Genomic DNA, 17,849 nt, shown 5'->3' on the forward strand with positions numbered 1-17,849 from the left:
GGACATAGGAAAAGATCATGTGTGTTGCTAGGATGTTCACATGATTGACAAGACTAAATTGTTGATTTATTGGAAAAAAAAGTGTCAGAATCAGAATCACCTAATTAGTGATTCTGCTATTGAATAACAATCAATAATCTGAATATTAAAACATTAGAAAACCGTACAGACTTCGAGGGAAAATAAAATGTCGGTACAATACGATACGAATTCATTATTACAACAGGTGTCCAATTTATACCCCACTGGCCCCTTCTAGTAGGACATCATCATACAATAATTACGGTAATGATTCTCTATCATCAGTGGTTAGTCTCTGTAAATGTCAGGGCACTGCAGTGGAGCGAGGTGGTTCAGGCCCCAAACCCACTCTGAGGCGCTGCTTCCCACTTAATGAATATATAATACGCAGGAGGCTGTGTTTACAGCTAATATATGCACTGTGCAACAGAATCTGACTCCAGATCAATAACAACTGTTAAAGACCTCTGTGGTATTGATGTAGCAAAACAAAGGGGAGGGAGCAGAGTTGAGGAGAGGGAGGGAGTCAAGTTCTTAGTGTGTGTGTGTGTGTGTGTGTGTGTGTGTGTGTGTGTGTGTGTGTGTGAGTGTGTGCTGTATCAGTGTGTTTGCGTATGTGTGTGTGAGAGGTGGTGGAGAGAGAACGAGAAAGAGAGAGAGAGAGAGAGAGAGAGAGAGAGAATGAGAGGGAGAAGACATGGTGAACTGAAGTGGAAGCCTGTGAGAAATAAGGGAGAAAATGAGTAAAAGAGATAATGAAAGGCACTTACAGAAAGAAAACAGAGGGCATGATGGGAGAGCAGCAGCAGAAGAAGGAGGAGGAGGAGGAGGAGGAGGAGGAGGAGGGGGGGGCAGTGAATGAGGCAGAAACAAATCAGAGGGGGAGAGAGAAAAGTGAAATAGGGAAAAGAAAGAGAGAAAGAAAGAGGGAGAGAGAGAAGAGAGAGAGAGAGAGAGATGAGAGGTATTGTACGGGTAAATACCCCTCTTGGAGCCGACAGGGCTGGAAGCAGCGGGTGAACCACATGTGACAGCACTGAGCAGATTAGAATGGACTCAAATGACAGGAAAAACATAGGGCCTGCTCTCTCGCAGCTGAGACACACACACACACACACACACACACACACACACACGCATACACACACCCACACACACACACACACCGAACACACACATACTCCCTGACAAAAAAGACAGGGCATATTTATTTAATTTTTTCTTTGAAAAATTCAAGAAAATAGTCCTATTTCATTTCTTTTTTGTTGTTGTGTGGGACAGGCTTGAAAATGCATGTTATGAGACCTTCAATTTGACATAGAGTATATCTGCTCAAAGGCTTTTTGAGTTTGTTGGAATGTACTTCAATTAAGCCCTCAGCGAAAACACTGTTTGTTAAGCCCTCGGTACTTGAAACTTAAGCTTTCAGTCGTTGGCCTTGTTCTGCGGCGGCTTCCCACTCTCCGCTTCATGGTTGTCCACTGGTCCTTCTCATCGGTCACACTCTGATTGGCTAAAGCGTGGCTGCTGCATTGGCTTGTCACACCCTGATTGGCTAAGGTGCTGCTGCAACCTCCTCCTGTCACACTCGGAGTGGCTAAAGCACCATGACAGGGGACTGAACCGGCTCCCATCAAAGAGGATTCCGCCGTGACAACCCCTCCCCCAGGTAGCCCGCCATTGGCTCCCAACATGATTCTTGAAGCAGAATCAGCGTCCGTGATTGGATTGGATTCTCCAAGGTTCTCCATCCCTGGATACAGTTCTGTAATTGGCTAGAAACAACCTCTCGTGCCTACCACTCAAAACACCACACCCCAAAAATCTTTGTGCGGCTAATGATCTCCCCTAACACTTAACCCCTTTAAGACCTCCTCCACAAAACTGCAAAGGACAGCATGCCAGGTAAAGCCTGATCAACCGCTGAGAATTCCCAGGCGTCAGCGAGGACCATGTGCCCTGAGACCCTGAGACCCTGGGACTGTGGCTGGGGGCTGGGAGATTACCTTCGGTGGGCTGTCTGATCCCGGGTACTCCCTCTGGTCCAGCTTGTTCCAGCGCTGCATGAGCTTGATGACCATGGGCTTGCTGAAGTCCACCAGCTGGAAGCCTGTTACGTTGGCCCCGCCGTGCATGAAGCGCTCCAGGGAGATATCCTTGAAGCCCTGGGGGTAACGAAGGAACAGAGAGGGGAGAGTGAGAGGATGGTGTGTGTGTGTGTGTGTGTGTGTGTGTGTGTGTGCGTGCGCGTGCGCGTGCGAGTGCGTGTGCGTGTGCGTGTGCGTGTGCGTGTGTGTGTGTGTGTGTGTGTGTGTGTGATTGTATGTGTATGATCCAAAGAGATACATATGGAAAGATCAATATATTCCAATTACTGTATTGCTAATTAATCATAATATTTTTCTATAACTAAGATGAGTGAGACATTCTTCAAAAAACAACAGGTCTTGGATGTGGGTTATTTTGGCTCGACTCCATCTTTCAGGGCCTGAAGGATGAAATAACACACCCACCCACAGCCTTGCACTCCTTTGGATGGATCTGAACCCTTGGCTACATTTTGAGTCACCCTCCAATTTTAGGGGGCTATTGGGACAAGGTGTTCTTTTTTCTCTTTGATTAGAATCGCAGGGCCAATCTAGGTGGTGACCTTGATCACAGAAACGGAGTCTCAGCACTGAAAACGTAAAGCGGTGATGAGAGTGGTAGGGGGGAACAGAACAGGAAGTAGCAATTTCCTCCGTATGTCTGGGAGAGTGACAGTCAGAGACTAATCTGCTGGAGGGGCTCCTGTTCCTGGATCAGACACAAGCCATCCTGACAGATTGAGAGAAACCATTTTCTCACCGCTCATCCCTAACATGGTGCCCTTATTATTACCCTCTCCCTCTTTCTCGCAATCCCACTTTCTCCTCAAAGCTGTCTCTCTCGAATCCCACTCTCTCTCTCTCTCTCTCTCTCTCTCTCTCCCTCTCTCTCTCTCTCACTCTCTCTCTCTCTCTCTCTACCCATTCCCACTACTGTCACAAATCCTCAGCCTCTTTATCACCTTCCTCTGCCTCTCTCCTCTTTAAATTCCCCTGCCTTAGGTCATGCCCCCCCCCCCCCCCCTTTGATGCGTCACGACCTCCATTTCTCTCTCTCCTCTCGCTGGATTATCATCTTTTCCTCTCTTTCCCCGTTCCTCCCCCCCCCCCACACTTCCCTCCAGCACACACCCATATTCTAACTTTACTGAGTTCTCAACTGCACATCATTTTCAGCTCACCCTCATCTTGAGAGAACTGGACCGCCAGCCAAGGCATAGGTGATGGACCGCCGGTTAATAGATACTGAAAAGTCTGAATGACCAGAGCCGGATGTGACCGAGAGTGACTCTCTACCTGCGGTGTCTTCACTCATTAGTATTAGCATTGTCGAAAAACTGATGGAGACCATATGAAGGAAAGGAGGAGCCTCGTACCAGATTGGCAATGATGTAATGGTAGCTCTTCACGTGCTTGCCCACACTGACGACCTGCAAACAGAAGAGGGGAGAGGAGAGAGAAGAAAGGAGAGGAGAGGAGAGGAGAGGAGGGGGGGGGGGGGTATTAGACTGCTTTATCGACTCTTGCAGCTCCCAACAATTAAATTACAGCAGCATTTTGCAAATGGAGCCAGCAGCGATGTGTGTTTTCTCTGCAAGGTGTGTATGTCGTTGTGTGTGTCGGTGTTTGCATGTGTATGCATGTGTGTGTATGTTAAAGTGTATGTATTATGTATGTCTGCATATAGGAGTGTGTCTGTTGGCACGTGTGTGTGGGAGGGTGTGTGTGTGTGTGTGTTTGCGTGTGTGTGTGTGTGTTGTGTATGTTCTTTCTGTCTGTGCGAGTGAGCGTGTGTCTGTGTAGGCATCTCTGCCAGTGTGACACTGTTAAGCTCTGTCTTTAATTCAGATTAATTATGCAGTCACGCCTCGCTCTGAAGTAATGGAGCACAATCAGGAGGAAGCGAGGACAGGCTCCCCTCTCCCCCCAGGGTTACAAACTGAGGGGGGAGAATGAGCTCTAATACGGAATATTTCATGACCTCAAAAGATGTTAATTTGTGCCCCATTAAACGAGGAGAGGACAGGAAGAACCAGAAGCCATTTTGCGGTGCATCTGAAGGTTATTGGCTTGTGGGCACAACCATGGCACCCCACTCCACTACCCCCCCCCCCCCCCCACCTCCACCTCCACCACAACCCCCTCCAAGATAGTGAAATGTGATGCAACAGATTTCAATTATTCAGCACACACACACACACACACACACACACACACACACACACACACACAAACAAACACACACTGTCTGTCTGTCTGTACCACAGTATACTATCGAGGGAATCCATTTACAGCGCAGTAATATCATAAAATGTACAAACGTAGGTTGAGAGCTGTTATAGTCTCAGTGTTGTGGCCCTGAGGACCAATGACATGTTTCCAGTCAAACTAATGCAGTTTCTGAAAGGCTCCAGACGCGCTGTCAGCTGAGAGTGGGAGTCAGACGCGGTTACTGTCGAACAGTAAACACACTTCCTGTCCTGGAGGGTGACAGGATGTGCAGCTTCGTCTGCTTTTATCAGTCGGGGAGCTGACAGGACCTGGATGCTTTGTCTGTGATGTTCGTGTGTCACACACCTCCACCACCACCAACCAACTGCTAGAGAGACACACACACACACACATTCCCTTGCTCACACACACACACACACACACACACACACACACACACACACACACACACACACACACACACACACATTAATCAAACAGACACCAATCAAACCCCCCCCATGTGTCTCACACGTCGCTCCCATCACCTACACCTCCTGCTGCAGGTGGCACTGGCACATGTGCTGTGTGGATGTGTCTGAGGCAGAGCCTTGGCACAGTGCGGAGGGAGGCGGCAGCAGACAGCTCGGTTTGTGTGGATGTTGATGTTGATGTTGATGTTGTTGTTGTTGTTGATGTTTGCTGTTGCTCCACTTCTTTCCTCCCTGCTGCCTGCTGTGCTGCCCTGCTGTTGGTCCAAGCCTGCCCGTGTTTGTCAAACCGCTCGACAGCACAGGGAGGAAGGGCAGGAATTGCACTTTGGCAAGTGAGGGAGTGGGTGTGTGTGTGTGTGTGTGTGTGTGTGTGTGTGTGTGTGAGTCTGTACCAGTGGGAGGTGGCAGAGCAGACGGATAGATCAGCCATCAAACGTTTGAGCCCAGACCAGATCAGAGATCAAACACGGCCTCAGGGGAAGAGGAGAGGGGGCAGAGACGTGTGTGATTGGGTGGGGATTGTGTGAGAGTGTGCGTGTGTGTGTGTGTGTGTGTGTGTGTGTGTTTGTGTGTTTGTGTGTGTGTGTGTGTGTGTGTGTGTGTGTGTGTGTGTGTGTGTGTGTGTGTGTGTGTGTGTGTGTGTGTGTGTGTGTGTGTGTGTGTGTATGTCTGTCTCCGTTAATTTGTGAAGTTGAGAGGATGCAAGACAGCATGTGGCTGTATGTTTATCAGTCTCTTAGTGCGAACTATTAGCATCTGCAAACTAATCAACATTCTCCCGAGCTCCACACTGCCTTGGGCTTGTACAGCTCAGTCCCTCTGTGATAATAACCAGCTCCTCCAGTTTCCTTTTGGCTAATATTCCCTCGTGCGCTCATCCACACCCCATAAAATAACCGTTTCCAGCAATGCTAAAAGAAACTGTCACTATGTCATTTATGGATTTCAAGATTCCTTCCCAGACTTTCGGTATGAAGTTATGATAAGGTATATATACTATGCAATGATGGTATTCATGTTTTGCTTATAGACGGTTGGTCTCCAGCTTCTCGTTGGCTGGTGTGTGCTCCAGTCCCACTATTCTGGTACTTCCGTCAGTACACTTCAGTGTAGGACACTATGTACTTCCTGTGAATTTCGATAGGGTAGTGTTTTCTCGAATCCAATATGGCCGTTGTGCATCGTAATCTGACCACTGTTGAAAAAGAGGTTGGTGCCCCGCCCACCCCCCTCTGCTATGTAGTCAAGATGGGGCCAGTGAGGGCGCAAAGTGTATAATGTTTCACACTCAACATTTTGACCAATATGAGTACACATCTGGGTACTCGTAGTGCACTGCATGTTGCCATAATTGTCAGTGTGAATGGACTTCTGCACTTCAACTAGCAAATGTAAGTTTGGAAGAAGGTGAGATGAGACACAGCTGCAGTATGAGTGACAGCTCCCTCTCAGCAACACCTGGCTCAGCCTGCCCTGAGCGCCGCCCCCACAGGCCCTTTCCATCGCTCAGCAGCAGACAGGTAAACAAATGGGAGCAGAGAGGTGGAAGAGAGGATTGTGGACAGACTACACACACATATACACACACACACTCACTCGGTCACACACACACACACACACACACACACACACACACACACACATAAACAAAAATACAGCCAGGTACATACACACACACATGCGCACACACACACACTAATGCTCAAACACACACACACTCACCCCCCACCCCCACTCCACACACACACACACACACACACACACACACACACACACACACACACACACACACACACACGTCACATCGTTCTGAGATGCTTTCTGCATGACAGGGGTAAAAAAGTAGCATGCTCTTGGCTTTGACATGAGCAATCCAGCAGGATATGGTGTGGAGCGGAGAGATGCGCTGTGAGCAGCAAATAGCGAGAGGACGGCCTGTCGGAGGGGATTAGTGCCAAAGGCAGAGTGGGGAAGATGCCGGGAAAAACAAGTGCCTTTCCCAAACGCTTTACTAACTCGCCTCGTTAAATAATGTATACCATCTTTTGTTAAGCATCAAATGTGGCCTACAACTGTTGTTGTGGCTGAGTATTGTTTTCAGTTATGGGTGTTTAACGAGACCATGATATTCTCATTATTCGTCTCATTGTGCTAAACGAACATTGTCCTCTCAAAGGGACTGTGAAGATCTATACTTGAGACAGCATCTAAACGGGAATGCCAATATACAGCTGTTGCAAGTATGCAAGAGGGTCCTTTGTAGTCCTTTGTTCATTTTGACTCTCACAGCTGTGAGTGTACACATAGGTAGATTAACTGGCAGACAGTACAGCCAATGGAACTAGTGAGAAGCCATGGACACTTTCCTTTTAAGTGCCATTTTAATTCCCATCATGTCTTTAAATGTGAAATTAGTCAGACAAATTACCTCAGCATGGAACAGGATAATTAATCTAGAATATTCTGGAACTGTGATGCGGATATGCAGATTGTCTATAGGACATGGGACTGGATGTTCCAGAATGTTATGCTTACCCCTACAGAAGTTAGCCTTTGACTGAATTACCAACTAACCTGTTCGAGAATGTTCTGGAGCCTCTCTGCCTCCAGGTCAATGACGAACTTCTTCTCCTCCCGGCGGTCGAGGTCCTCAAGGAGACGCCGGTAGCTGGCGTCGTTGAAGTTCTCCACGCAGATGGCGCTCACCTGCCAGCTGTTCTGCCCCGCTTTCTCCATGATCGCTTGCAGGATGGCATATCCTTCACACCAAGCAGAAAGAGGAGAGATCATCAATTTCTGCATTTAATGGGGAGGTTTATGTGAACCAATGTGTTACTCCATCTGAGGAAATTACAATTAATAGGACATAGTAATCTAATTGCAGTAAATGCATTTAATCAGTTGAATGATTACCGTAGTTCTGGATAACACACACAATTTTAGTCTGTTCCAATTTGTCCAAATTCTTTCTGTTTCATTTGCTGATTTGAGTATGAACCAGAGGGTTATGGCCTGTGTTCGTGTTCCATGCGTGGCAACATGAGTGTGCAGTTTGATTCACAGATCACTGATTGAGACTGATTCACAGCAGCTAACCCTGGAACCAATTCTGGGCGGCATTGGGCTTTAGCGTTCTCCTCACGCCCACACGCTCCTCCACTCTAATATGGTGAAAAGCTGAGGCAGAGCCAGTGATTAGCATCACGTCAATGACTTCTAGCCTGCGCTAAATTCACACACTCCTCGATTTCTCTTTCTCTTTTTCAACCTTTTTCTGTCTCACTAGTCTTTTTTTCTCCTTCTTTTCCCTCCTTTTCTCTCCTTCTCCCATCCTTGTAGTGCTGCAAGCAAATGAAACACTGTATACTCCAGCCATATTTAGCTGCAGTCAGATCGCCCATCCCCTGCTACTCTGAGTCAGCTCCTCCACACCACCGCCTCCCTCCTCTCCTCTCCTCTCCTCTCCTCTTCGGCCTTCCACTCGCTCTCGACTCCTCGCTCTCACTCACCCACTCGGTGACGAGTGCCATTCTTTTCATCCAAAACATAAGAGCCAACCGCTCTCCACTCCGACCCCAAACTTGAGCCCAGGGGAAAGGACATCATTTTGCAGGCAATTGCTTTACATTTTAGCTTCTGTCCACCTGGAGGTCCATTTTGTCATATCTAGGGTGACACTTACACACCGCTGGAGATGAAGCCTGACTCAGCTGATGGCCTACTAGCTCGCTCTTGTGCTATAATCTGCAAACTGGTCACCAAGCCTTCTAACTTTAGATACGTGGCTGTCGTTTATGTCTGTGTCAGAGCCCAACTCTGACTTGCAACGGATAAAGCCAAGGGACTCTCGAACAGTAAGACCAGGAGGAGTCTGGAGGGGGTGGGGGGGTGGGCAGGGAAGGTGCAATCGAGATGAAGTGGCAAGATGGCTCACATCCAAAATAAGGTTGCCATTCCTACCATATTCTATCAATACACTCACACACACATACACACACTATCGGTCCCCCCCTTCTCTCTCTCTCTCTCTCTCTCTCTCTCTCTCACACACACACACACACACACACACACACACACACACACACACACACACAATTACTTCCATAACGCACTCCAACTGACATGGATTTAAGCTACTTAAATGTGATCCTCTAAGTTGGCACCCTTGACAGACATGGCACCCTGAGATAGATGATATACAGATGACAGAGGGGTTGTCTCATTCCTTTCACTAAGTACCATGAAAAACTCAGTTGCAGTATCTCAGCAGTATTCTCATACTGCCCCCAAAAAATTAATTAGACACACTAAATATGAAGAGACAACAGTGCGATCCAGCATCGGTGACTGAGCGAGTGTGAATATCAAGACTTTGGATGACGTGATGTGATCAAACGCCTTCCCCCACTCTGCTCGACAGGGTAACCACATTGCATTCTGTGCCCTGTCACTCCCATGCTCGCCGGCAAAACTGCACGCATCACTTGTTTTTTTCTTATTTATTTTTTTTGTTTTTTGTTTTTTGGTGGTGTTTTTTTTTTCCTTCACAGCCTTCACAGATGCCCCTACTTGTCAGTGGCTCAAGGGGACACATCCGATGGGACACCTGACATCTGCGACCAAGAGTCCGCTGTCCTGAAGACTGAACTGACACTCCCTCCAACCCCCACCCCCACCTCCGCCACTGCAGACAGGGTGAGCCACACAGTCAACCAGGAGGAGCGTCAGTCATCAGGGCTCAGTGGGTGGCCAATAGGTGGCAGTAGAGACTCACAGGGAGGGACTTCGAGATGAATGAGATTCCCGGATCTCTGGGATGAGATGGATTGATGGCATGACGGAATAATAAAAAGGAGAGAGGGATGGAGAGCAAGTGATAGAATACACAAAACAGAGGAAGGAAGGTATGGATGCAAAAGAGAGAGAAGGAGAGAAAGAGAGGGAAGGAGAAAGAGACAAACAGAGACTGGACGGGAGAGATTGAGAAGGGGAGAACGTGGCAAAGAGAACACTTAGAGAAAGATAGTGACAAAGAAAGACAGACTGAGCGGTGGAGTACATGCTTTCAGGGCCGGTGCGTCTGAGCAGCTGAGGGGACAGATTGAAAGAGTGTGACCCAGCGGCAGCTTGCCGGAGATTCTGCCGTGTTTGCCGCTCGTATTGACACTGGACTTCCATCGAGAGCCCGCTGCAGTGCCAAAAGAAAAACCTCCCAGAGAAAGAGAGAGAGAGAGAGAGAGAGAGAGAGAGAGAGAGAGAGAGAGAGAGAACCCGCTCACAAAACCTCAATCGCGTCCCACACAGCCGCCCTCCCCCCCCCAACCCCCTTGCTTCACAAGCACTCCTGATTAAAGCCCTGCAGCATATCCATCCCATAATTTCTGCAGCCATGACAGTGGAGAGAGGGAGGCATTATGAAAAGATTCTATTAGCATCTCTTCCTCGGCCCGGAGCCACGAGGATTAAATGACTGCCTGGCATCGGCCGACTCCTCTCTCCCTGCTTCCACGCGATGCCAAGTTCACATACTGGCACGGCGTGAACAAAGGCACTGTCCATGCGGTTCAAGCATGGGACAGACATGCTGTGGGCACGCAGAGACTGGGCACATACAACACTGGCACAGGACAGCCTCGCCAGTCACAGATGCTGGCATGAAGGACAAGGTCCCCTGTGAGGACATAAATGAGAAAAAGATAGATGTATTGAACCAGCTCACCAATCGATTGTCAGGGAAAAGAACACGATGACTGATGGTGCTGGGGTACTGGCACGGGGTTCTAATTGGATGAGGAATGTACGCATTTCCAGTGTATCCACACAATTAAGTAATCCCCAAATAAGTGGATAAGTGGGAGAGAGAAAGAAAGAATGATGGAGAGATAGAAAAGAAAGAGAGGAAGACAGAACAAAGCCAAAAAGTGACCTTTCAGCAGCACTCTCAAAGGAGATGCATGACAACCTGATGAGGAGCTGGTGTGGGGGGTAATTAGCGACGGGCACAAAGTGGACTGGCACACGGGAGTTGGCACCGAGACTGGCACGGGGGGCACCGGCACTTAATTCCCACCATGTGGACACGACACAGCATGTGAACACAGGATGCCATACCGACGGTTCCCATAACAAAGGATGAGGGGGGGCAGGCAGGAGATGGAGCCAAAACATGGCCGCCTCCATATACACAGTGGACATTTGGGAAGGGGGTAAGGGGAATGGAGATTTGGAGATGAGACTGTGAGTGTGGATGTGCTGGGTGGCAGACAAACATGTCCCATGCCAGACATTGGGGAAAAAGCCATATGAAGTGCACACACACACACACACTCACACACACACACACACACACACACACACACACACACACACACACACACACACACACACACACACACACACACACACACACACACACAGACAGACACACATACACATACACATACACACATGGTAACAATCTGAACAGGTGCTGGATAATGCAATCTGACACAAAGAACTGTTTGCAAACAGTTTAAATGCATAGTGCGACATTTATTGAGCATCAAGTCTTCAATCACATAAGGGTTTCTCTGGCTGGCAAAAGTCGGTGCCATGCCTGCCATGCCCAATCTGGAGGATGACCATGTAGCGCCAGTATTGAAGTTCATATCCCATGTCCCATAAAGGGTATATAGGCGCTACACTGCATCACCACTGCAGAGCCCAATCTCTCCATTACTGGATCGGGAGCCAAAGCCACCGTTACATAACATCTGACTCTGGCACAGATCTGGCTAGAATCAGGCAATCTAACCCCAAACCAGAACCTGACCTGTTCCAGGGCCACCCCAGACCAGAACCTGACCTGTTCCAGGGCCACCCCAGACCAGAACCAGACCTGTTCCAGGGCCACCCCAGACCAGAACCAGACCTGTTCCAGGGCCACCCCAGCACTCTTGCCCCTGAGACGCTATTTGTGTTGTAGTGCTTTTACAGTGGCAACACATAGCTCTTTTTTAACAAGGGATGTCTAAAGGTAAACACAGTGTGCCGAGGAACGCAGAGGGATTGGGCGAAAAGCTGCCGTTATTATTTTGTGGGATGAGACGTGTCACATTTAAGCTACGCGGAGAGAAAGAGCCGGTTCTCTGAGCCTGGCGCGTGAGAGGTTGTTTCATTCTTCTCTTTGAAGGGAGTATCTGTGCACTGCAGCCCCAAACAAGTGGAGAGTGAGGAAGAGAGAGACGCATTAGGGGCTAACTGTCGCCCTGGGAGAGCGCTGATTTAAATGTAAAGCCCCCAGAGCCACAGCACACAGGAACGCACAGACAATTAAACGTGCAGTTTGTCTCTCTCTCTCTTTTCATTTTCTCTCTCTTTCTCTAACACACACATACACAGACAGACGCATGCGCGTGCACACACACGCACACACATGCACACACACACACACGAGCAATGCAGAGAACAACCTGTCTTACTCAACCTGCACACAAACACTCCGCTAAACACACCACAGCACGGAAAAACACACACCCTCGCTCCGGCGCTGATGCATTGGCACTTTGCCGTGAAGAAAGTGTTCATTAGCGCCAGAAAAACCCCTAAGGCTCGCTGACTCCTCGCCGTGCGCAGGAAACAACTTTCCCCATCAATACCCGCCGTCTGCACAGGGCATTACACTCGTGCGTATCCACAGCACCTGTTCTGCAGCGTTTGGATGGAGCCACTTAACTAGCACACAAAATTCGCATTCACTGGGCTCCGGGCTTCGCTTTGATACAGCCGCAGAAGCGGCGAGGCTTGTGAGTACAATAGTGCAACGCTGTCAGCTAAAGTTACCAGGCAGCAGTTGGATACATACTGTATATGTCAAGCCTGGTTTGAACTGGAAATAAGTATCCTTAAATCATCCTATACATTGAGACCTCTAAGGGGAATGTCTTTGGAGGGCATGGATGTATTCAGTAGCTTTTCAGCCTTCAAGTCTTCAGTCTTTTTCAAACACAACACTAAACAAAAAGTATGTTCACCACCATCTCAGTTCCCGTGCACTTTTTTGTGAGACTATGGTCTGTCGAGGTAGGTTCATGAAGATCCTTATTGGATAACATAAGAAAAGCATCACACATACAACAAAGTAGAATGGGCAGAGGCTGTAAGTTTCACCAGCATTTTAATTTCCCTTCTATTCAAAGTGGTCCTTGAGAATTTGTATTTGACAAACATCCAGAGGCATATGTTTGATTAGATTATGTTAGACTTGGCCTCCAGTGCCTATCAATCAAACATGCTCAGCATGAGCCCAAAGTGTCTTTGAACTATAGATCAGCACTCACAACTTCCCAAGCCATTTACCACAGAGAGACCAACTGAAGTGAAAGGTGAGGAGAGAAAAGAAAGAAAGATAGATGGAAAGAAATTCAGAGAGCAGAAGTTACAGAGAAAGAGAGAGAGAGAGTGCGAGAGAGAGAGAGAAGGAGATCAGTACACAGGAAGACAAAGTGGCCTTAGTTCTCCTCGTTCCTGACTGCCCTCTTCCAGGTAGAACTGTGAATGGTTCCTACTCCAACCAGGCCCATTCTAGATCATCTCATCTAATCTAGATAAACATATGGATGACATAAAGCACGTGTGTGTGTACTTACCCCGATCGGTGTCGTAGAGGAAGACGAAGCGGTTCCAGTCGTAGTGGTCGAGCAGGCTGAGGAGCGCCCCGCGGATGGAGGGCCGCAGCTGCAACACGAACTGGCTGTCCCCCTCCGTGGGGAAGCTGGGCGTAATCAGCGAGATGTGCAGCGCGCTGCAGAAGGACGTCAGCGTGTGCACCGAGCGCTTGTCGTACAGGCCGAAGATGGCGAACACGCCACGGGAGTACTGAGAGCAGACTGGAGTGGGAGGTTCGGGGGAGTAGAGAGAGTGGGGGGGGGGGGTGATAGATAGAAACAGAGAGAGAGAGAGAGAGAGAGAGAGAGAGAGAAAAAGAAGGACGGAAGGAAGGAAAGAGAGGGGAGGTGAAGAGACAGAAGGGAGAGAGAGAGAAAAAAATAAGAGAGATATTGTTAAGCCTAACGTTCGTGGATTATAAAGACACACAGGGAGCCTCCATCATACTGAGCAGGGGGAGAGAGACTGCCGAGGAACAAAGACAGAAGTGCTCATTAACAGCAAACAGACCCAGAATAAAAATGTTAGATATTTTAATGAGTGCGCGCTTCAATCTGATCAGCTATTGATTCAACATGCCGGCTAGGTCTAATTAGTCTCAGCCACTGGCTGGAACAGTGTTAATTTGCTGGAATGTGTGTGTGAGTGTGTGTGTTTGTGGTGTGTGTATGTGTGTGTGTGTTTGTGGTGTGTGTATGTGTGTGTGTGAGTGTGTGTGTGTGTGTGTGTGTGTGTGAGTGTGTGTGTTTGCGGTGTGTGTATGTGTGTGTGCTGGTTGGGAGGGTGACAGGAGGCTCTCTGCAGGTATACACAGACACACTGCAATGGTAACCCTCTTGAAGAATCCAACCACTTTTGGCCCCAAACAACACAATTTCATCATTCTCACTGTTACGGTTTTGGTCTATTCCTGTTCCTGTATTTCCTGCTACTGTTTTGTTCTTGCATTCAAAGAGGCTGACTATAATGAAAATGCTATCTACTCCTGATGTTTTTTTCTCTCTCCCTTTCCCTTTAGCTCTCTTAATATGTCTCTCTCTCTCTCTCTCTCTCTCCCTCCCTCTCTCTCTCTCTCCCTTTCTCAATATGCAGTAAACACACTCTAAAATGAAATAGGTGCCTGTTTCCATGGAACTGAAGAGCTCTGCTTTTTGTTGTTGTCGATGTTGTTGTTGTTGACGGCGTTTCGTAACCACTGTCCCCTTCGAGGAACGACAAACTTCCAGCGCCACACTGAGCCTCCACACAAACACAACAGGCAAAGCGCTCAGCCATTCCCCACAAATAGGAGGCTTTGTGGAGGAGATCAAACACAGGCCCTGCTTCTTGTTTCCTCTCCTCTCCCCTCCTACCCAACCTCCTGTTTGTTCTGTGACTGAAGTAGGAGAAAGCCACCAGGCTTGTACGTGTGCGTCTGGGTGAAAACCCTGGTGCTGATGCTGGAAAGGAGTGAGTGGAGTTGATGTGATCCTGACTGGGTTCGAACTGTGCCGGATCTGGGCCAGACGTGGACCAGAGTCCAGAGGTACGGCGAGGGGAGATGCAGCAGCAGCTGCTGCTATGGCGTCACTGACTGGGAGAGCTGGTGGAAATTTCCAGAACCTTTCCTGCAGTAAGTCTGGCCTCTCATCTGAGCAGTGGATATTTGGCAGATCAGGCTGGAGAATACTGATCTATAGGCTTGAGGGAGACCTTCAGAGAGGGAAGGATAGAGGGAGTAAGACCTATCCGTTTGTTTTGGGTCTTTGCTAATCTAATTGTCTCCAGCCACTTTGGACATAAACTCTTTCTTCTACATTTCTCTTCTTAATTCCCCTCCGCTGTTCTTCCCTCTCTCTCTCTCTCTCTCTCTCTCTCTCTCTCTCTCCATCTCTCTCTTCTTTCCCTTCTCTTCCCTCGAGGAGCACCACTTCTGTACTTCTGATCTGTCCCCTGTCTGTACCAGTAACAACTCTCTAGCAATAAACACAATTCAATTACCTGCAATGAGCTCCAGTTTAGCTAGCAAGGCAGTAGGGACAGCTTGGCTCTCAGCAATTAATGAAAGGGGCTGGGGCTTGAACCAAAGAAGGAACTCCATGAATATTGACTCCCTGGGCCCATCCACACCAATCCTCTCACCTCATCAGACGCTACTGGTTCTCCTCAGAGGCACACACACACATATGCACGCTTGCACGCACGCACACACACACACACACACACACACACACACACACACACAGAGAAACCTCTCAGAAATGAACATGCACCATCACACATATATGACACACTTCATCTCTCACACACACACTTCCACACATACGTGCACTCAACATTCACAGTTCATGCCACAGCTCCCATGGTAGAAAAGCTTATCTCGACTTCAGAAGCAATCTCTCTTGGGCTTGACCAGGCCAACGGTTGAGCAACACATCAATTTAGAGCAAGTCGAGAAGGCCATCACTCTTCCCTCCCCTTTCATTACAGCAGCGGGCAACAGCAGCCTCTTCTGCTCTTATCAAAAAACAGAGAGAGGAGAGGATATTTCACATCTGCTGTTTGATGAGGTGCATCTATTTGTCAAAAGGAAACAATTGTGACGTCCTTGTTGTGACAGGAAAATAATAGAGGTGATAACATTCAATACAAGCGCAGAAATTATGCTGTCCAAAATCACATTTTCGGTTGTTAATAGCTGTGGGTTAAGCGAAGCTCTCGTGTGTGCGCCACGGCTGTATTAACAACTGTTACTCGCAGTAGTCTAGTGATAATTCAGTGTGCTTTGACAAGTTTAATTTCTAGACTTAATTTTCGAGGGAAAAATGCCAAATGAAAAAAAATATCCCCGCTTGGCTTCGATGCGAGACATCTACTAAGGCTCTCTCATGAAATATTAAGGAGCTGTGAGGAATGGGTGCAGTGGTCTCTAATTGCAACAGTGGAATATCACAACTCATTTTTCCCCCGACGATTCCTCCCTCTGTCTTTCCGGCAGCGAGAAAAGAAAAGTTCCCCCCCGTCATTTTCGCTCTTTACTCTCAGAGGCTCTTTGCATCAGCATTATGGAGTGTACTCTTAACTGTGTTGTGTGTAAATAGGGTGCTGGTGGCTGTTCATTTAACATGTCTTTTAAAAGAAAGTGATGACATCTACTGCTAGACCGTCCCTTCAAGCGAAACAAACATGCAGATGGCGCTTGGTTTTTACACGAGTTTGACAAGTTGAGCCTATTTATTTGTGTAATGTTGTGTAAGGTTGATACAGTACGTGTGTGTGTGAACATGACAGTTGAAAGGGAGTGGTATACTATGAGGTGCAAAAAACATGCCAACAGCACTAAGGTAGACACACGTCTGCGAAAAAGGAAAGAAATAGCTTCCGTGTGCTGTTATGCGCACAGAATCAACTGTGTAATTAGTCTGAACTGCTGATGATAAATTCATATGGAGGCTCTATATGAGGGAGCTGATGACGTTTTGTCTGTTTTCTCACAAGGCTAAAGTCGCTCGTAATTTTAGTGCAGGGTGATAATGAGATGAACCGCTGAATGGATCAATCGCTCACGCTGTTCTATCGAGCAGCCCTGGTTTAAAAGTAAATGGAATGACTGCCTTCTTTCTTCCCTCGCTCTTTCATAAAGCGAAATCACGCTGAGCATGCAGAATGAGCTAATGAATAGAGCAGAAAGAAAGAGAGGGAGAGAGAGAGAAAGAGAGAGGGAGAGCGAGAGAGAGAGGGGGGGGGATCACACCTAATGAGAGTCACAGTCTTTTGCATCTTCTGCATCAAACCCCCACATGAACAAGGCATTATGGAATACTTTTTCTTATGGTCTTCTCTCTGTCATTCCTGCTCTGTTTTTCCGTCTCCTCGGTTCAAAACCGCAGTTCATGCTCCTTCCCCTCTCGTTATCTTGACTCATCCATTTTCTCTACCCGATCTCAAACATACGCCTCCCTTATTCTCCCTTCCACCCCCCATTTCTTCCACTCTCTCCTCTAGTCTCACCCTCTCCTCCGCCCCCCCCCCCCCTCTCTCTTTCTCTTTTTCAGTTTGTCACCCTCTCCTCTCTCTCTCTGAGGGGCTGTTTCTATGGTTCCTCGCGCTTTCTCCGGCGTGTCAGGGCCTTATCAGGGCGTCATTGTTGGGCGTCTCGCTCCATCACGGGAGGGCGAGGCCCGCGCAGTACAGGGCGAAGGAAGTGGCGCTGCGACTGCCGGCACCGGCGAGGCCACCTGCCACGTGCTCCCGCCAGCCTCGCTGAAACGGCCCTGCTGTGTCGCCACCGCACCAGCCTCAAAGGAGCCTTTCTTTTCCCCCTCCACCAACACCACCTACCCCCCCCCCCCCCCCCCCAGACACACACACGTACCCTCAGAGCCTCCCAGAGAGAAGGAGCACCACATGA

At 48.4% G+C, this 17,849-nt stretch overlaps 1 protein-coding gene across 4 annotated transcripts in view; it reads right to left on the reverse strand.

Moving 5' to 3' along the window:
* Nucleotides 1-17,849, reverse strand: part of LOC105909280 (glutamate receptor 4) — an 80,195-nt gene that overhangs the window by 36,658 nt on the left and 25,688 nt on the right. For all 4 annotated transcript variants that reach the window (XM_031573102.2, XM_012837895.3, XM_031573103.2 and 1 more), the window contains exons 3-6: nucleotides 13,441-13,680; nucleotides 7,388-7,572; nucleotides 3,485-3,538; nucleotides 2,028-2,186 (exon numbers count right to left, since the gene is read on the reverse strand). In XM_031573102.2, coding sequence (XP_031428962.1) covers nucleotides 2,028-2,186; nucleotides 3,485-3,538; nucleotides 7,388-7,572; nucleotides 13,441-13,680 — 638 coding nt within the window. The remainder of the gene's footprint in view (nucleotides 1-2,027; nucleotides 2,187-3,484; nucleotides 3,539-7,387; nucleotides 7,573-13,440; nucleotides 13,681-17,849) is intronic.

The sequence above is a fragment of the Clupea harengus genome, chromosome 9 (assembly GCF_900700415.2).
Source record: "Clupea harengus chromosome 9, Ch_v2.0.2, whole genome shotgun sequence".
Taxonomy (NCBI): Eukaryota; Metazoa; Chordata; class Actinopteri; order Clupeiformes; family Clupeidae; genus Clupea; species Clupea harengus.